General features: G+C 41.0%; 1 protein-coding gene across 1 annotated transcript in view; it reads right to left on the reverse strand.

Moving 5' to 3' along the window:
- Positions 1-22,061, reverse strand: part of tmem266 (transmembrane protein 266) — a 28,782-nt gene that overhangs the window by 6,146 nt on the left and 575 nt on the right. The window contains 3 exon segments of the mRNA XM_034233624.1: positions 1,328-1,482; positions 14,415-14,597; positions 20,640-20,747. Of these exon segments, the coding sequence (XP_034089515.1) occupies positions 1,328-1,482; positions 14,415-14,597; positions 20,640-20,653 (352 nt within the window). The 5' untranslated portion in view covers positions 20,654-20,747.

The following is a 22,061-nucleotide window of genomic DNA, read 5'->3' on the forward strand; positions in this document are numbered from 1 at the left end:
AGTCCTGTGGGAACAGTAAGGACTTGTTTGGATACTGCTGGAGCGGCATTTCCACCACATATGTTCTTCACTCAGCCCCCTCTCATCAAACAGGTATGACCCCTGACCTTACCATTATGATAAATGAGGACGTCTCCACCATGCCACATGATGTATATGAAGGTGAACCTGGGGTGATATGGGTCACAGTGGTATTTCGACCACTTGACATTTTGTGTTAACTGTGGAATACTAATTGGAGGATTATATTCCCCAGACCATGATTGATCAGAGCCCCAGGACCCAGGATAAATCACTGACTCGTTATACAGAACACATATCAGCACACACAATCATATATGTGTATTGTTTACATCCAAAACAATCCTGAACAACCAAACATCATTATAGTATAGTGTCTAGTATAACGTTTTGTAAATATGGTGATTTAAAAATAAAATGAAACACCTTTTGTCCTTCTTTAAAAGTAATATCTTAGTACAATTATGTCATACATTCTGGCAAATGTTTATAGCCAAATTCAAATCACTAGTCTAATGATCAATACAGTCAATTTGCTTTAATTTAGGCAGACCAGAGCGCCCAAAAGGTAAATGTATAGTACAGTAAGGAGGAGTTTAAAAGAAAAGAACATCATGTATATTGGGTCACAAACACTGATATATGTGCAAAAAGCTAATTTACATTGTTGACTTATACATTAGTCTGGCTAATTTTTGGTCTTGCTTTAGTGTTGATGTTCTGTGTTGCCATCATTTAAGCATATTTAATCTAACATTGTTATGTTTTGATTGGCTATAACAAAATAACTCTTGCCAGAAAAAGCAGGTGACTTGCTTCTTGCAGTGCTTCTTGTTTTCATTAGTAAAAGGTGTTACCTGTGTTATATAAGGTGCATGTTAATGCCAATCCTTAAGAAACACCTTTACCTTCACATATCTATTTCAACAAGATATGTTTTTCCTACTGAGAAAATATTTGTATTTGCTTTAAGCTTAATGAGCACCTCAATTTATAGATATCCTTCCATCCAAACTGCAGTTCATCCTCATGAGATGCAGAATAAATGGTCTACCTGCAGCTTAGTGTTTTTGCTAATTATGTTCTCCTTTGTCATATATCTCGAACCCATGTATCGACCCATTGCCTTTGCATAGCAATTAGCAAACAATTGTGCTGAGTTGTCCACTTTTCTCCCTCTTGAAGAATGCTACTGTGGCCCAGGACCATAAACAATGAGTGTAACGAATGAAATCCCTGGTATATCTACATCCCCATTTGTGTGAATAACCTCAGGTGACATCACTCATTGGCTTGTTTCACTCACACTGCAGCAGCTTGGTGTCAATGAGCAGCTCCAGGGTCAGCAGCACCACCACCAAGATTACGCAGGCCACCAGGAAACAGTTGAAGCCTGCCGACAGCAGACAGACCTGCCACAGCGCGGCCCTCCGCCCGCAGCAGGGCTTCAGCCAGTTGGACCTGACAGAGGGGGGGAGAAGGCCGTTAGAAGAGCTATGGGTGCAGAGATAAATGGGACTTGTTGCTGTGTTACATTGAAACTCATTGCGGATGTACAGATCTGACAGGCAGCAAGCTAGGTCAAATCAACGAAACACTAGAAACATTGAGATACGCAAATGGTGAGATGTATTAAATCTAGACTTTGTTCAGTCACCGTTTTTCTAAAGATTTATCAGCAGAGGGCACTATTCTGCCTACACATTCAGACCATAGATGTTCATTCAAATGTATTCACACTCTAATGTGAAGCATACATACATGTTCTGCTGGCACTGAGATAATTTAAAAGTATAAAGTATTTCTGTTCATAAATTCATAGTGTCATTTCTCTTCTCGTCTCTGGATAAAGCGATTCAATGTTGCCTTTCTGCAACCTCCTTAATACCTTCTTTAGTTTACTATCAGTGAACTCTTCTTACTATAACAGCCATCAGTTTGTTTATACCTATTTTTGGAAACGGATTACATGACGTCTGTTTGAATCCAAATTCAGGCATTAAATCATCTATTTGTAGCACTCCTTCCTGACTGAGTATCTAGGTGGTGATACCTAACTCAGTGTGTTTTATGGTCTCTATTTCTATCTACGTTGAGACTTATGACACGCATTAAACCTTACAGTATGTTCGAGAGAGATTAGAGTCTCTCTGTTAATTCCTCTCCCTGCTGCTTCCCTGTGTGACAGGACAGGTCTCTGGGTGAAAACTAGCTGACTGGCTGAATGCCCATCTGTGTGATTGTTTTTCTAACAACCTGGTATGGTAGTTCTACTTTTGTTAAAGCTCTGGATGACTGACTAGCTAGCTGGCTGTCTGGATGTTGTGGCTCTCCTGGCATGACAATGGAGCTTCATGAATCACCAGTCCGCAGGCATTACAGGCTCTGCCCTTGCATGGTTCAGGTCTTATTTGACGGACCGTAGCTTCTCAGTGCAGTTAGGTGTCTTCTCCTCTGCCAAAGCCCCTCTTACCTGTGGGGTTCCCCAAGGCTCGATTCTGGGCCCCATCCTTTTTCTATTGTACATACTGCCCCTAGGTTCAATTCTCACAAAACATAATATCCCCTTCCATTGTTACGCTGATGATATACAGATTTATCTGCCTCTCAATCAAAATGCCAACTCACTACAGCAGTTGATGAACTGCTTAACAGAGATTAAATCCTGGCTGAGCCAAAACTTCCTCACCCTTAATGAGAGCAAGACCGAGGTCATCTTTTTTGGACCCCAACCAACAGTCTCCCCGGTTGATATTCTGGGCTCTCTCAATAAAAATATCCTCCCCTCTGTTATGAACCTTGGAGTGACCTTCAACAGCGCCTTTACATTTGATAAGCAGGTTAGTACTGTAGTCAAGACCTGCTTTTTCAAAATACGACTATTGGCTAAGACCAAGTCGTTTTTATCTTTTAAAGACCTAGAAAGGGTTATTAACGCCTTTGTTACCTCGAGACTGGATTACTGCAATGCTCTGTATGTGGGTATGGACCAGGCCTCAATTAGACGCCTCCAGCTAGTTCAGAATGCAGCTGCACGTCTTCTCACTGGCCATAAAAAGCGTGACCATATCACCCCAATTCTGGCTTCATTGCACTGGCTTCCAGTTCGGTTCAGAATAGATTTTAAACTCCTTTTATTTGTTTTTAAAGCCCTAAATGGGCTGGCTCCTGCTTATATAGCCGAACTCCTCCATCGCTACACCCCAGGCAGAGCCTTAAGGTCGGCTGATCAGCTGCTGTTGATAGTGCCTAAGACCAGGCTTAAAACCCGAGGGCATCGAGCTTTCGGCTCTAGGCTCTGGAATACTTTGCCCCTCCATGTGAGGTCGGCCCAGACCCTGGGGGTTTTAAATCAATACTTAAAACTCACTTTTTCTCTCTGGCTTTTGTTTAATTATCTATTTATTCATTTAGTTATTTATTTATTCATTTAGTTCTTTATTTTTAATATTTATAACATAACATAGGATTTCATAAAGTATTTTTTAAATAGTTTATACATTATTCAAATATAGGAATAGTAGATTACTTAAAATATAGTACCTTATATTTCATATTTTTTCCCTTTAGACCCTGCGGTTTATTCTTAAAAACCCTTACCCTTACCCACCCCCCATTTTCCCTCTGCTGGTCTATAGCCTTGTAAAGGGTAACGGGGTACAGAGTCGCTTAGATAAGCGGGGGAGTGCATCTGACGAAGAGATAGGTTGTTGTGCTCCCTATCTCTGTTTCTTATCCTATATCTAATATAACTGCTCGGGTCTTGAGTGGGGAAGTTCATGAGATCTTTCTAGAGGGTTATCAAGAATAACTTTTATCCAATGACCTTTTCCCTCTCTGTCTGTGTCTGTGTATTCTCTTGTTCCGATTAACCCAGCCAAATCTTTTTTCTTGTTTTGTATCTATATCTACGCCGGGATCCGGAGTCGAGGCTGATCCTCTATCCTGAGTTCTGCATTAAGTCGTGGACTTCGGGTCGTGGCTGAACCTGTCTCTGCGGTCCTGCCTTGGGTCTCGTCATGCTGCTTCCCTGATGGCTTCCACAGGATTGTAGCTGACATCCTCGTGGATTCATCTTCTTATTACAGACACATGCATTTCCTAACATTCGGTCTATATGCTGTAAAATGTATTATCTCTTCGATTTACACACGGCATCTATTGCACGTCTGTCAGTCCTGGGAGAGGGATCCCTCCTCTGTTGCTCTCCCTGAGGTTTCTCCCATTTTTTTCCCCTTAAACTGTGGGTTTTCTCTGGAAGTTTTTCCTTGTACGATGTGAGGGTCTAAGGAAAGAGGGTGTCGTTTTTCTCATACTGATATTCTGAACAATCTGTGCTGTTGTATTTGCTGTAAAGTGTCTCTACTGTAGGCTATTTTTATTATATGTACAGCACTTTGGCTCGACCAAAATTCATTTATAAATGTGCTATATAAATTAAACTTGATTTGATCTGGGTGCAGTCACACCTGGCTGACTGGTTGTTGAGAGAGCATCACAGTGGAGGCATGACATTGGGTTTGTTATAATAAAACACATATATTTCCTGATCCGAGACACTGCCATTCCTACAACTGATTCAGCAGTCTCTGCTTTATACAACATACTTCCCGTTTTTATATTGTCCATTAGTTTGAAGTTTCCCAGATGTCATGTGTGGGCTTTTTTCCTTTTTCCAGGTACATTGTTCCCTGAAAATGTGACTGCCAAGGCCTCAAATCCATCCCTTCTATCCAGTTCAAGTTCCACCTCCGACTGACTCCGGGGGATTTAAAGTCAATAAATAATGTCAATCTCCACTAGCACACTGGGCTTTCCCTTCCTCTCACAGCTTTACTTTACACCCACACGCTACTCAGGTGTACTCTGAGACACAGTAAAAGAAAGGTGTGTGTGTGGGCCAGGTGTGTCATCTCTTTGAGGCAATTCTGAGAAAGGGAGTAGATTTCTTTGAAAAAAGCAGCTATCTGTTGTCACCTGTCGCCCATAGGAGGAATGCTACGGGCAATATCTGTCAGAGGACAAAAGAGGATGCAATTTATTCTACTCTCCTCAGGAAGAAGGACTGAGAGAGGAAACGTGGTGCAGGCAGTTTAAAGGCATTGGGCATCATCCAAAAGTGAACTGGAGAGAGAGCCAGGGAGGAAGGAGGGGAAGTTGGACAAGGAAGAATGGAAAAGAAAGAACAGAAGAAGAAACAGATTGAGTTAAAAGATCATTTTGGTTTACTTTAACTTGTGTCTAATTTTGACGAACAATTTCCTGAACTACAACCAAAAAATGTATGTCCAAAACAGTAATATGTTGACTTTACTAAGAGACAATGAAAAGTATTTATATTGGAGAAGCTCAATATATGGTTTGTTTTGTACTCTATGATTAATTGAATGGTAAAATTAATACTCACAAAAACTCTTTGGTGCAACTTTCAAAAACTGTACTTGTACAATGAGGGGTTGTCATTGACATTTCAGGTATGCTTACTTCCACTTTTAACTCCTGTTACGTGCCAGGCAGGCTGAACTTGTGTGTTTCTCCTTCCCTCCTGTTTTTCTCTCTTCTCCCTGTCATCCCCACAGCTAATCAGCAGCTGATCAGTACCTGCCTGTGCACCTGAGTCTGATGGCTGATTGGATCCTCTCACCCTCAGCTGGCCTATCAGCAGCCAGGGCCGACCATAAAGGAGGCACCCAGGAAGTCTTCTCCCTCTCTCTCACTCTGGGCCTGTTGCTGATGGAGGAGCCTGAATTCGACTGCAGTTTAGAAGATCGTTCTACTTTGTTTGTTCTGACCTTTGTGAATGTGTGTGTGTTGAGAGGTGGAGGAGTTAGGTACGTCTGGGGTACCCTGTACATTTCTCATCACATAGGTAACTACTGTTTAGACACACTAGGTTAGCGGATTGTTGCCACCCCTGTATTCTGTTTTGTCCAGTTCTGAGTAGTTTAGTTAGTGAGGGTTTTTGTTTGAGTTTTGGTTTCAAAGGATAGATGTAGAGATAGGCCTGGTTTTGTTATGCTTATTTATTTTGTTTGGCACAGTCTCCTTTGCCTCCTCCTCCTCACACAGAGTATTTCTGTTCAGTTCTAGGTTTACAAGGAATAAACCTTTTGTCAACCTTTACGCGGACTCCCTCATTTTTATTGGTTGTTGTGTGTTATTGTCTCCAGGTCCCCTAGACCTTAGTGGGGACGTAACCCTCCCAAAAGAGGTGATTCTTTTATAACTTGTCTGATGGTCTCTTCTTTCTGAGCCTGTTGGACTGCATAATAGCAACGTCAGCATTTTCCCAGATCAGAGCAATAAGTCTGGAGAATAAGATTCATGGCCACACTTATACAAAAGTTATCCTTTGAGGTGAATAGAGATAGGGGATTATAGTAAGCTCTGTCGTTTTGTACGTGCAGCTGAACATCTTTTCCACCCTTCACCTAGGTCAGCAGAGAGGCTGGAGCTCGGCCACGTTGTGTCAGTGCTCTCGGGGGGCTCAGTGGTGCCCCCACCCCTCTGCAGCACCCCTCAGTATCTGCCAATGCCAACAGACTAGGAGTTCAACACCTGGTGTGACACAGAGTTGGTGGAGGGTAAAGCTATCATTAGCAGATACCATGGAGACTTTCACCAGCACCAATTCGTTCCCAAGGAACAATGTCAAACCCCATCTGCCAGTGGAGGAGAGCCAAGAAAAAGGAACATTTACCTAATGATACACCTTACACAGAGTCGCCGGACATTTGTAGACCATTAGTTAAAAGCCTGTATGAGCAGCACACACTACAAGAGACACCTCAATACCTTCAGGACTCAAAAAGCACGATTTAGCTCATACTGTGTGGAATCATAATTCATTCAGACCTCTCCCATAAGCCTGGCAGAAAAGGTATTAATTTAATAAACCTGTAAAGAAAAACCCTGTCTGGAAGCAGAGTAAATGGCAGTGATGGATTACTCGAAGCTCAGAAATTTAATTTTACGAAAATTACTTTAAACCTTGAACGCTGAGGACCTGAAGTATTTATGAGAAAGTGAGGCTGTTTCAGTGGAGGAGTAAGGAGGGGAGGAAATCGCCTCACTCACTCCCAGGGTCACGGCAGGTGCTGGTTGATTTGGCAATACCTTAAAGTGGACCTATCATGCTATATTTTAAAAATGTATTGTAGGGCCATACCTATACAAAACATGTCTGTGAAGTTTTTTTTTCAAAATACCAAACAGATCACCCATATAGCCATGCCTCGTACTGCTCAAACCCCTCTTTTGAAGCCCTGATAGAGAAATGCGGATATTGGGTCCTTAGCTTGAAGAAAAATAAAGAAGAGGAGGCGGAGCTAATGCCTGATCAGAATTCTACCGGAGATAAAGTTAAATTTGGTTGTGATAAAACGCCATCCTATTTAAACCACGTCAAGGATTATTTCTGAAATAGTATGGAGCTCAAATGCTTTTTCTATTGCAGGTTTATCTCAAGGTGAGTTCTTTTTTTATTTCTTGTTTTTTAAAACACATGTGCTCTTCAGTACAGGTTAGCTCTGAGTGTTAGCGAGGCTTGCTAATGTAAACAAAGATGAGATTACGTCCAAAACACGTCAGGCATTGTTTCTGATAGCAACTTTCTGTAGGTCCGCCGACGTCACAGCGGATGGAAATCTGTATCCGCTCGTTGTACACCTGTTTTTAAAAGATTTGGGTACGGAGGAAAAGAGAGGGTTTTATTTTCTGACGCTGCATGAGTTCCCCGACGCACCGGGGACACATATTTATGTATAAAAGACATCACATAGCGCATTTTGCATGATAGCTCCCCTTTAAGGGCTGGACATGCACAAATACTGTATGTGCATGCAAACATCTCACACATATAGTGATTTTATGGCGGAAATTAGAGATGCAGGGGGTGCATGTGCTGCGGACGGTTCATAAAGACATTAACAGGCCTGGGCTGCAGTTCTGACGGGAAGATCGAAGTGCGCCCGACAGCAGCACAGAGCGATGGGATTAGATCATGAGACCGATCAATAGTGGCCTTAGATGGAAGTGATGGCATGCAGTACACGACGGAGCGACCCTTCATCAGGATGCTCAGACAGCAGCTGACAGAGACGTCAGGCGGGGGGGGGCGAACAAAGAGGAAGGTGTCTGGTCTGGTGTCGGGGCCCATTCACACAGACAGGACCGGGCTCTGGCTCCAGCATCATCTAAGTAACATTACACTGTCTCCTGTAATTGAGACGGGATGATATACAATGTAAACTCATTAAGGTACAAGTTAAATGGAAATCAAATCAAAGGGGTGGTGCCCCGTTTGTGTGTTTGTGGGTAAAGAGATGGAGTGATAGAGAAGGGCTGCAAATGAAGTAATGAGACTGCTAGACTCTATCAACTCGTCCGAGGTATTGATTGACACACACACACAGGCGCACAACTAACAGCTGCAAAAACCAACCTCTCTCAGTGTTTGCTAAGGAAAGCCTGAAATAGTGTCGCTGTGAACAATTTATACTGCTGTGCAAGGCCTCTAAATAATTGATTAGTACTCTTGATTGATGTTTTGATTGCACATCTACAACAGAGCGACTTTGCTTGGTGAAAAACTCCAGCACATTATTGTACAGAGTGTGGCAGCCCTGACACCATTACATTGGCGTCCAAGATTATTTATTGTGCTATGATTTAGAAATATAATCTCTATATTGCCAAGGCTCAGATTACTGTGCATTTATTTAATCAAGCACACCTGAAAATGAGACTTTTGTTAAGGACTTTAGTGGGGTTTATTTTTGATTCATTTTTTAAAACCAGATTTTTTTCAATAGCTTTCTTGACCTTTCATGTGACCTCTTGACATCAGATCAATACAGAAGTCTAATATTATACTTGAAGAGTAAGACACGCCTCTTTTCACGGGATTAGAACCCTAAATATTAAATGTTAGGAAAATCCAGGACTTCTTTAATCTGTCTAAAGTCTACATTTCTTTCAATAGCTTCCATGTTATGTACATTTGTTTTATACAACGTATTTATTATGTTTTATTAATGTGTCACTTTAGTCATTTAGTTCAGTAATTCCCAACCAAGGAAGGATGAACGACAACAATAATCCTGTCGTTTTTGTGGCTGTTTATGTGTCATATAAAACCTATTTGCTTTATTGATCAGTGCTCTTGTTTCCTAACATTGGTCTGGCTTTTTAGGCTACCCCTCCCATTTATATGTATAACATTTTTAAATTGTATGTTCTTTGTTTTCTCTCTTTGTTATCGTAAGAAAAAAAATATGATTACTTTTAAGTGGCAAAGTTCTTCAAAGATTCTTTAATAAATAAATAAAAATGTGTATAACAAGACCATGTAGAAAGGTCCCTATACCTGCAGGTCAGGACACGCCATAGGTACGTTTTTCAAAGATAGCCTAAAAAAATGTTTTAAAATAATTTTTTGATTATTATTATAATGCTCTTTCTCCAAGTGGCAGACATCTCATTAATCTCATGCTGGCTGTTGAAACTGGAGAAAAACATTTGAATCGAATGTATCCTTTGAAGGTGTGAGGGGCAATGTCAGATACACGGCAGCATTTTAAAATGATACTACTAGACTCAGGGTTTCTGTCTCCTCTCAATTACTCTCTCTCTGTACTGATAACTATATAGCCCTGTGGTGCCTCCAGAATAAACTTCAACCAATTCACACCAATCTGCTGAACTCAGCAGGCCTGGGCAGGGGAAAATGGACCTCTACTGTGCGCCTGCAGGCTGCTGAACAGCAGAGGATGAAGGACTTCAACTCATTCAGGCTGTTCAAACTCTCTGTGTCACACTTGCTCCTTGAATTCATGTATGCGAATAGGCATTTTATGTCTTCCCTGATATATGCAATTTCTTTAACTTGAGAGCTTCTCTTCTGCGCTTCGGTGAAATCACAGGTTGGGTATCTGCCGAGATTGCTTGGAATTCAAGACAAATGCCAGCATAACAACTGGGTATATGGTTTCCTGTGTAACCACTGCTGAGTCGTAAGATAAGATAAAATGGTACTTTATTGATCCCAATTTGGTTGTGTTATCACAGCCAAAGAAGCAAAGATGCCCTGAGAGAGCAAAACCAGCTATGCAATAAATATGCTGATTAAAGGAAATGAAATTATCATAGGTAATCAATTGTACATTTTACTTCCAAATCTCATCGCTATTAATCTCTGACAGTCTCAGGCCAAGGGGAATTATCCCTTTTGTGGTAAATTAACAAATCAAATGAAAATGCCTCATTGATTTGATGCCAATAAATCAAGTTTAGGCTTAAGAATTCCCTCTGGGTATAAGTAAACTAATTTATTTTCTTCTTATGAAAATGCAGCCAGGCGGTTTCCAAGTGCTATCAGCTATCGTCTCACCGCTCCTTGCATACTACACTATCGGTACCAGCTAGCAGAGGGGAGTCGGAGCTGGTCTTTGCCAGAGAAATGGGCCACGGATACTAAGCAAATGGAGATGGATGGGGCTCATGTGCAGAGCAGCAGACAAGCTGTCCCTGATAAATGGGTTTTCACCAGGACACTTGATCCCTCTCGCTCTCAGCCTAAAAAGCAATCTCACACTTTACATGTCTGTGAATATTAACAAACCCTCAAACCCCACACTCAAATGTCATCTATTGTGTCGCACATGGTGCCAGGCAAGAGAGACAATTTGATGGAGAGGACTGTTCCTCTGTGTGTTTGAAATAGAGTCAGGAGGGGGAGGTAGTGAGGGGAGAGAAATCCTGCTCTCTTTTCAAAGGTCCATCAACACAGCACAGGTATCGTACGGCTGTTCTTTCAAAGCCCCGTGAAATATTGCTGCTGCCAAGATTCACAGTAAACTTTGTCAAGGTCCGTCAGTGCTGTATTTTATAGAATAGATTTTCCAATGATTTCTTTTTAATTCAACCTTGAGTCTGATCCTGTATGTTTGATTATACAGTATGCTTGTTAACATACTGCTCTATTAATGCATTACAGTGACTGCAGAATGTTGGTTCATTACGGAAGTCTGAACACTGTTGAGTAATGTATTTTCTCTGAGCTGGACTGAGCTCACTTAAGCTTATATATTATCCGACATTTCCCCGGACACTGTATCAGGAACTGTGGCTGTCAACATGCGACGTGGCACAGGGTTAATCCCACTGTCCAACATGGACAGATATAACATTATACTTCCTTGAATTTTGCAGCTAAAGTGTGTAGGAGAGTCATCCTCCCGCCATCATTCTCTTTATCTCCTCCTCTCCAGTCAGAGTGACAGGTTGACCCATATGAACCCTCTGTCATTGCTGCGGCGCCTCGGACCTCTCTGCATGGCCCCTGGAGATCAGCGGCATATGGTACTGATGCTGAGGGCTGCAGGCTGATCTGGGGACGATAACCCAGGACAAGTGCAGCACGCGCAGGGAGATGCTATCCAGGAGCCTGAGCCCCTACTAGTCCAAGGTCATGATGACTTAAACCAGGTTTGAAAATAATTAAAGTAGTGAAATTCGGTTAGGTGCTTGATTAAATCAAAACATAGAAAAATGACAGAGTAAAGTCTATTAAAAGAAACCCCATATTCTGTGGTTTCCTGAAACATGATCCTAGGGCAACATCTTTAAATAATACAAATGAGATGGTAATTAAGTGACCAAAGGTGGATGTGAAACCATAACGCTCTCATCTTTATAGCACGTTCTAGAGAAGATGGTGCTGCCAACATCTATTAGTATATCCATCCAGCTCACCACTGCACAGAATCGGCAAGGACTGCATGTGCCCCTTGTAGTCCGCAAGAACATCCACCTCCTACATAACCGCCCACGTTTCCCGATAAAGAGCCACGAGGAGCTGCCATGCAACACTAAATGCGCATCTCTGGTATGTCATCTTCTGCTGTTTTTTTCACAACCGTAAGAATCAAAACAAATCCACGGCCTCAACATGAAAGATAAGAGTCTTGTTTTTCCAATCATTGGTATTTGGTTTGAAGCTATACCTTTGACCATGTCCAGATCCAAACTAAAGCACTAACAAGAGATATGCACTTCACCAGCAAGTTATGGTAATGATCAAACTGAAATCAGAATTACCTGTTCATGTTCTACCACAGGATAAAGTCACGTCAACAAAATGATATCATTAGAATATAAAAACATCTCAGGAATAGGGCTGCTATATATACAGTATCACAAATATATCGATATTTTGAGACTTAAAACGGAACCTTTTTTTGATTTTCGATACGGGAAGTTTTGCTTTTCCTGGTTTTTAATGCTGCCTTACAGCAAAGTTATGTAATGTATTTTCTGACCTTACCGGACTGTTTTCTTATTTGCCTTTGCCAACTTTGTTATATACCAATAGTCAACCCTACAACAACACTGACGCAATCTTGGGGTATTTTTAAAAATACATTTAAAAAGAAAATTGTACACATATTGCCTGGCCCTACACAGGAATCTCAGTCATAGTAGCTTGAGAAAACAAACTGTCCTGCTCATTCTCAAAATAAACATAAAGCCACTGCAACACAATGAAATACATTCTTGTACACAATCATTTACAGAGTGCTAAAATTAGCCTCCAGTATGCAGACTGTGACTACACATACCAATGAACAAGAAAAAAAGAGTTAACAGAGCAAAACAAATCAGACAGTTTAATGCTTTGCCATTAGGATAGTCTTTTTCAGTTTTAAATATAGCCGCATACAACACATCCCACCTTTTTGCCATTCCTCACACATGAGTCACAGACGCAGCCAGAAACTGTGGCTACGAGCTCTTGCAAAAGACAAATGTGAGCATGAAACTGTGATGACAGGTATGTCCTGGAATGCTTGTGACCTGAAAATCAGGAATTCCAATCTAAAAAGCTCATCGAACGAGACTCGCATTGATGTCAGATTGCACTCTGTCTGCACCAGTCCGCTGAAGTCTTTCAGACTGCCTGGACTCTGAGATCAGAATGAATGGCTCCTCCCTTTAATGTGAAACATCATTCACTTGACAAATCCCTCAGAGAAATATCTTGGCAGGGAATAACTTTTCCACTGCAAGATGCCAAATCCCAGGGGACCAGGGTGTCATATGGTGCTATTTGAGAGTGCCCACTGTGATGATGATTTTGCTGGGCTGCCAGATCCTGCCCTCTGCTGTGGCATTGATATGTGTTTTCTTTCCCCTTTGTGAGCAACACAGAGAGAGAAAGCTAAGAGGTACGATGAGAGAGTGGGTGTTTGGGACAGGACCCATCTGTCCCTGCCCCGTCCCACAGAGCCATGGACTAGGCCAGACCAGGCAAAGTCTAGCCGGACACGGTCAGCTGACACACCGGGGCTTGGATGGTAAAAAGCAGGATGCTCTAATTAAGCCTATGCTGTTTCTCAACTTTCTCTGCATGGATACCATCATCGCAGTTTGCTAAAGGGTTGTGAGTCACGCTTCACGAGTGGAGAGCCATGGACACTTGCTACAGGGGGGGTGTAGCAGGGGCGCGTCCTGTCCTGAGAGTACTGAGCCTGCAGCGTGCCGATAAGAAAACAACACAACCCTGGACAAGCAGGCCTGATGGACAGAAACAGCACCGCTACAGGGCTCTGACATTTCAGGGAAGCTATGGTGCTGACAACTCTCTTTGTTTTCTCCCAGAAATCGACATTATGAACAGAAGTCTGTCTGGTAGTGAGAAATTGCTGTGTCATTAAGCTGAAATGAACACATCAGTGGGAATATTGTCCATTTAACATGGTGACACTAATAAATTCATCACCAAATATCCTCGACTCACACACTCTAATATAAAATGAGGGGTGATTCAAAAATACGGCAGGTGTAATTACCATGTGCAATAACGAGCAGTGGGGGGGAGTGACGGCGTGCTTTTCTCTGCCAGGGTAGATTATAGATTGTGGTAATTGTGATTCTGCCTTAATTATGGATGTAGTACTTCCACCCAACAAGCAAAGTCTCCAACACATATTTCCAGTATGTTAACTATGATTGCAAACATCAGGAACATCGATAAATGTTTGTAATTACATTTTGGGTTTTTTATAATATAAATTAATTATAGAAAGATTTCCTTGATAATAATAGTACTAATTTGTTTTAAGCATCAGCAAAATGAAAGATTTTTGATATGCTCTAAAAGATAAAAGTGCACAGATAGATAAGCTTTACATTCCTTGGATGTAACGCCTTTTTTCCAACAGGACCCCACTCAACTAGCTGTATCAGGCAAACCAAACCCCTCACTACTTCTCACCAATAAATAAATCATTCCAAGGGATTGTTTTACTGACTTTTTAGGTGTTTTACTTATCAAACTATCACGCAACAAAAGAAAGTGACGGACGATGTCAAGGTGAATTTGCAGGACGTACCCATCCCTGTTGTCCTCCTCGTCCGGGTTCGAGATGAGCTGGGATCCAGCCAGGGAAATGTCCATGCCGGCCAAAGGTAGGTCTCTGTAGGCGAAGCTGACCAGCTGGACAGGGGCCTGGTTGTCCTCCTCCACCTGCTGGGAGATCACCTCCAGCTCCGAGACCCTGGACTTTGGAGGAGCCCTAGAGTCACACACAACACAACCAGAGCAGAATTAGTATCAGTGCGTTGTGTCGTTTAGCATCTTTGACCTCATTATATTTTAGCTAAATTGTGTGTGTGTGTGTGTGTGTGTGTGTGTGTGTGTGTGAGTGTGTGTGTGCGTGTGCGTGTGTGTGTGTGTGTGTGCGTGTGTTCACCCTGTGTATTATTGTTAAGCATCAAGGTACAAGGATATTTGGAAGTGTGCTGTTTATTTGAATTACCTAACGAACCTACTTGGGTAATGCTCTGGGTAGCAGAGTGTGATAATAACTACTGGGACTGTGTTTAATTTTGATGAATGAAAACACAAAGATGGTGTGAAATGATCTCCTTGCAGTGTTTCCTGGCACCCTCATCAAGCGGCACATTTACCTGGCAAGTCAATTCAAACTGATCTACATTTTCAGCAGTGAAGTAATTTCTAAGCCACAGTAAATATTGCAATGTGTATTCCACATTTGTGGAAACATTTATATTTTCTTTGACAAAAAAATATTAAGATGTCAGATTAAACTACAAATCACAAATACTTCTTTAACACTGCTTTCCAAGGCACTCATTATTGTTTTCAAATGGTTTTCCAGGCAGCCATTGGCTTTCATTCAGCAATACAGAGTCATATTCAAACTAGAAACTTTTTTTGAGATGAGAGATTTGTTAGTGAACAGTTTTGTGCATTTGCTTTGTTGCCAGCAGTTACCTTTTTAAAAACTCTCCCAGGTTGTGCACCATGCACTCAAGGATGCTCAAAAACGTGTTATTTCAGAATTGATTGCCAACCACACTGACAATTTTATTTTTACATAATCCATTATTTAGCATTTCAAGTTTAATGAATGTGCAAAACATTATCAGTTGATTGCATGACTGTTTTCACGTTTTCTATTATATATATATATATATATATATATATATATATATATATATATATATATAATAGTAAACTTAATGGAAACCAATGGCTGCTTGAAATCAATATGATAAACTGTTGCATGGGTACTATCATTCTAAGGAAACAAAGTAATTTACTAGCGAGATAAATGACACTAGAGGGCACACAAAGTTTGTTTCTTTGTTAGGTTAGCTTTATTTTGCAGAACCAGACAAATTGTCATTGTATCTGCCATTGAAGTCCTGAGACCTAAATGCGCAGGGGGGGCCTGTGATTCTTCGAGCTCAGCCAATAGCAGCCAAGGTGAAGTCACCCTGGCACAGGAGTCTCACACAGCTTGGCAGTCGGCCCAGTGCAGCCAGTGTGGAGACATCAATAACTCCAGTGCTTAACAGTGGAGGAAGGCATTGATTACAAGACAGAGGGAACAAAGACCACTGGCTTGTTGAATTCTACAACCTCTATGCTGGAGGTGAAGCAGAGTGGGAGGAGACGGTTAGAAGAAGATCACCGAGCAATCTGATAAAAGTTAATGTAGGCAGGCCTGCAAAGGAAAATAGGTCTCTCTTTATCCTGACTTACTTCTTGACTAATAGCTGTTTAATGGACTCCGTTGAAAGGTTATTTTGTTATTACCACAGAAAACCAAGAATCACTTGAACTATATTGTTTTAAATATATAGTCTTTGGTTTAGTGATGAAAACTCTTACTATCTTGTGCTCACTACATAAAATGCCTTACCCTTCCTCCTTTGAAACGTGTAATGCATGTCCTGCTGGATGTGTTGTTTAGCCTGAGGGTCACCAATATATTTACATGCTTGCCACAAAACACGCCTGTGCATCCCAGTGTTATCTGTGCATCCCAGTGTTATCTGTGCATCCCAGTGTTATCTGTGCACTAGGCACCTCTGACCAACCGCAACAAGGACGCTAATCAGTCATGACAGACACAAACTGTTTAGTGCATCAAATTCACATTTCCAGACAATCACAGAGCTGGCCAGGAGCCATTATGTGCAGAGCCCAGTGGAGTGGCTGGTTGCCATCCTGGGGAGGGAGTGGAGGCTTCACATCGGAACACCCTGCTCTTTTCAACAATGCAGCCAGGACGCCAAGAGGAAGCACAAAGGTTAACATAGAGCATTCATGGCTGGAGGGGCAATCTCACACCCATACTGAGCAAGAGCCGAGGCTTATCATGAAGCTCAAAAGGGGCAAAGAAACATGTTCTATTAAAGTTAATGTTTCTAAATGCATGTCTGGTTTTGATTAACTGTATATTGTATTGTTCTTATTATACTGTTCTTCACAAAAAGAACAACTTCAACCGGTTGTCCTGATTCAATGCATTGTAAAACATATAATACGTTCTTAGGAACTTATAGCATTGGAGGTTTGTTTTTTTGAGGACTATTGTAGTTTAAAACCCAATTTGTGTCTTTAAGGAGGTCTATATCCTCCTTGTATCTAATTATTGCCAAGTATTGGCTCCTCCAGAGTAAAAGTGATACATAGTTATTTTTACATAATCAATTATTTAGCATTTACATTTCTTAAAAACAAAGTTCAATGAAGGTGCAAAACATTATGATTTAATTACATGACTGTAATCACCAATGGTTTCTATTTAACAGAACAGTAAACGTAATGGTAACCAATGGCTGCTTGAAATCAATATGATAAACTATTGCTCTACAAAACAGAACAACTTCAATCGGCAGTCCTGATTCAATGCATTGTTCAAAGATATAGTACGTTCTTAGGAACTTATTACATATGAAATTAATTAGTTTTTTGGAGGACTATGGTAGTTAAAAACCCAATTTGTGTCTTTAAGGAGGTCTATTTCCTCCTTGTATGTAATTATTGCCAAGTATTGGCTCCTCCAGAGTAAAAGTGATGCACAAAACATGCTGGAAAACTGGATGGTTGCCGATGTATTAAAGTGCCCTTGTGGTATGTACCAATTTAATTTAGTGTTGTTATTTTTCTTTAATGTAAAGTGAAGTAGTTGTCCTGTGTATATATGTATTGCTTTTGGCTCTATGTCTTCATCCTATGTATGTGATTTTTTGTAAGCTGAAAATCAATAAACATATTGATAAAAAAGAAAGAAAGTGATGCATAGTTATGCCCCCAGCATTTTTACATCACTCACTATAAATCACCATGCAGCGATCAATAGATATATAAAGATATAATAGCCTGCTGTGATCACTCCTTTCCAGTTCTAACTTACACAGTTTAGTGCCATTTGTCACAAGACAAGCTATTATGAATATTCTCCTTGAATACAAAACTAAGAAAATGTGTCATAAGGTAAACATGATTTAATGTTTTATTTTCTAGAAGCATTAATTTGACTGCACCCTTTTCAGTTACAGTAATGTGTAACTGAATAGCAGCCACCATTTGGAGATACTCTCCATTGAAACACATTCAAGAACGCCTTTTTCCACTAGGACATTTGAAATAGAAGCATATTCTTGGCAATCCTCATTGGTTCCATATATCTGAAGTTAAAATGAATTTCAATTGTAATCTATTCTAGCCTCGGTTTTTCTGCAGCCATCCGTAAGAAAGGTACTCCAATCCCACTGAAGTCCAATACTGCTGAACTCAGCAGGAGTAAAACAAATGTTATCTTTTAACTCTGAATACTAACACCAGCAAGCATAAAGAAGGCTCAAATGCTGACGTGAGATACATTGAGAGGGAATATGTAACTCTCAGGGTTTTAGTTTGGGCTGCTTTAACCATGAGTCTTTTCATAGTATAATGTGAAGTTAAGGCTATAATTAAAAAGTGTTGAATCATTTATTTATTTTTCAGGACATGTATGCGATGAATGTGTTCAAGCTCTATTCATATTTAGTATTTTGCGTATTACTTTTGTTATTTAGATGAACAGCCCCAGGTTTTAAGACAAGTTTGAGATGACAAACATGACAACAACCAAACAGAGCATAACAAATACATATTTGATCAAGGTGATAAGGGGTAAAACTGATGCCTGTCACATTATATCTGAAATCACCTATTCTGAGGATATATTTTCTCCTCTTGTCACATCAGTGGATGTTAAAGTGCTGCCTCAGCATGAACTTGTGGTTTGCAGAGGGCATTAGTATCATTGTCATTCTGAGTGCTCACTGCCACAAGTATTTCTGGCCAACTGTCTACAACCCATCCGCTCTGTCTCTATGTTTGTATAGGGACACTTGGCTACTCTTCGCTGCACAGCAGTCACTGCCCTGGTATTATCAAGGAAGCAGGACCAATGTGCCAAATCACTTATGTGGACCTCTTCCAGATTTCAAAGCAGCATCTTTCGGAGGCTTTGGGAGGCCAAGGGGAAATGACAGCAGTTCACAATTCAACTGCATCGACAGAGTGAATGTTTTTTATTGTTCTTTGGAGTCTTTTATGTCCATATCACCTCTATTAACAGGCAGCAAGGAACAAGTCATCCTGAGCAACAGTGTGGCTCATTGATGTGTTTTTAATAGCCTTTGGACAACAAAGGAAGTCCACTGCACAGAGGAATAAGACTAGTACAATATATCAGGTTTTGGCTACACAGGTAGTGCCTACTGCCTAATCACTTTTTTTTCAATTCTAGAAAAGGAAATCACTAAATTATACTTAACGATTTAATGATTTTAGAAACTTCCACTGAATAATTCTAAAACTCTACACCATGACACACTACACATTAACCTATTTACAGTATACTGGAAATGTAGTGTATAGCATCCAATGCTTCTTATTATACTAGAAACCAAGCAACATTAACACAGATTTTATCATAAAAATGGATTCATATATTTCTTCAGTAAATGTGTCATAACTGCAATTCCTAATGTTAACACAGAAGATAAAAACATCTGAATGACACAATTAGAAATAGAAATAGCTGCTCAGCAGTGACGAGCTAATCAACAGTCTTTATTCTAGTGATTGCAGAGAGGACTCATTATAGAGAAATTAGAGAGCAGCGGGGCATTGGATCAGGACTCAGAGGTTAGTTGCAGTAAATGTTAGCTGACCCGTTTCAAAGCCACTGGGTGTGTGATGTTGGCTGAATGAGAAATAAAGAACAGCTCTCAGGCCAAACAGTAAGAGCACTGCCTCATCAGTGTTTCTGAATCATTTGTTCTAAAAAGTATGCTTGCAAGGCTATCAATCTGTGCATTTACCATACTGTTTTTAATGTAAATGATGATGGTTCAGAAGATGTAACAGTGTTTCCCCCCTAAATTGTTACATGAAATTTGCTAAATTAATCCTTTTGAATTTGTTGTGTTTGATCATCTAATATTTCCCCTATCCTACCTCCCACTGTTTCCACAGCAAAGATGCTACATGGCTAAGGAGAGAGAGAGAGAGAGAGAGAGAGAGAGAGAGAGAGTATGCAGGAGAGAAAGAAGGCGGATTTACAGAAGCATCAAGTCAAGAGAGCAGGCGTGAAAATAACTCCTAAAAAATCTCTCTCTGCACGAGAGTTTCCCATCTGTCACTTCACAGAGAGTCACTAGCATTCAGTAGAATTGGATCATGCCTTTGTACTAACCACTCTATTTCTGGTTACAGATGTTTTACACCAACAAAACACAACATCTGCACTAATGTGCTGGTCTGAGGCCGGGACAGAGCTATGTGCTAGTTGGAAGCAGCATCCTGTGCCTTTAACCAGAAGATGCAGCTGACTGAACCCATTTTGCTTTCACCCTCCACCCTACTCCACTCCACCTCCTCCACACTCCATTCCCCCTGCTCCTTCTTCCCCATTCTCTTAGCCCCAACCCTGGCTGTCATCAGAATGCAGGGGGCTGTCTGGAGGACCACACACAGAGTAATTATTAATAAGAGAAGATGACAAGTGAACATCCATGCTAAGAGATGCCAGTGGAGACTGGAGATGGCAGGCCGCTCTCTCGCTCAATCTGAGGAGCAGGACGAGGCCAGGCTCCGCTTTCCAGCTGATCCCTGTTCAAAGTCATTCACAGGAGGTCCCATTCTGATAATCATACCTTACCACGCTGAGACTGCTTGTTCTTTAACAGATATTTCAGAACTCTATCAGATATGTAACAAACAAGGTTCTGGCTGGTGTTATACTTACTGGGGGTTGCTCATGTTGAGGTCCTATGTTGAAGATAGACGTCCACACTAAATGACCCAAAGTGTGAAATGTGATTTCACCACTCCAGAGACCTGGCTCCTTCCAAACCTATAGCAAATATGAAAGAACAGTTTAATTACTGCAGAAAAATGAAATCATGAAGCAAATAATGGGCAACGTCCATCTGCTGAGGGAGAGCAAAATATATAATGGGAACAGCTTTTTGCCAGCTGCCGTTTCCAAGATAATTAAATAATCTCAAATCTTTGTAGAGTTTAGTATAATAACACAAATGCATTTTAAAATGATCAATGAAGTATTAGTGCTTGTGCCTTTCCTGAAGGCGCCCTGTCCTGACTTCAGCTTTAGATATGCTCTGTTCAACTATTTTCCTGGGCAGCACTAAACTGTAATAGATTTGAAATCTCCTTCAATATACGCTCCGCTCTGTGGATCAGGGGCTGAGAACCTCACACCTCTTGCATAGCAAGTAAAGCAGGATGCTATGCTCTTTGTGCCACCGGATAGAGAGCCATTGATGTCCAGGTCCGCTCACTGAAAACTCTCTCCAGCTGCTTTGCAGGGACAGACATGGAATGAGCACACAGGGAGGACACAATCATAGCACATGCTTTAACAGGAAACGTCCACTATAAAAAAAGAGTTATGAGTATTGCAAAGTTAAAGTAACACTTAAATGATCCTCCCAGGAGATGGAAATAACTGCAATGATTATATTTTTGCATTGTTGTTTGAATTTTCACAATATTTCATGGAATTGGGATAGAGACAGAGCAAACATCTCCAGCAGTGGAGAGGTACGGAGTCAGCAGCTGCAGCAGACCACAGCAGAGTAATGTACTGAAGCACAGCAGATGAAATGCTACTCAGGATAAATTAACCCAGGTCATCCACGGACTGAGAGTGATACTGTTTCACTGCAGCACCCCCTATACATGTGGTATTTATAATAAAACAAAAACGATATTGATTTGGCTATCAGAAAGTCACACAGGCAGAACACAAGATGCTTCACTTTCTGCAAGGAATCACTGTGGATGAAGGATTGAGCATTTGTTTCTGTCTGTGATTTAATGCAAAGTATTTCTGGACCTGAACATACATCAGGGAGATTGAATAACAATCAACATCTTGAGCTGCCTCTTATTAATATAAGTACAGGCTACAGTCAAGTGCTCCATCAGTGGAGGTGGCTGTCCACAAGGCATGCTATTTTACTATTTCATATAATAACACACGCACTGTGGACCATCTGTGTCCATGCTTTCTGCAATTCACCTAATCAAGAAGCACTTGCAATAATTCCCCCACCACGTCGTAGCTATATAAACAGTTATAGAGATGTTAACATTTTCCCACGGAGGCCACACAGTCTTCTTTTTGTTCAAACCAACACAAAAT

Source organism: Gymnodraco acuticeps, unplaced genomic scaffold (assembly GCF_902827175.1).
Source record: "Gymnodraco acuticeps unplaced genomic scaffold, fGymAcu1.1, whole genome shotgun sequence".
Classification (NCBI taxonomy): Eukaryota; Metazoa; Chordata; class Actinopteri; order Perciformes; family Bathydraconidae; genus Gymnodraco; species Gymnodraco acuticeps.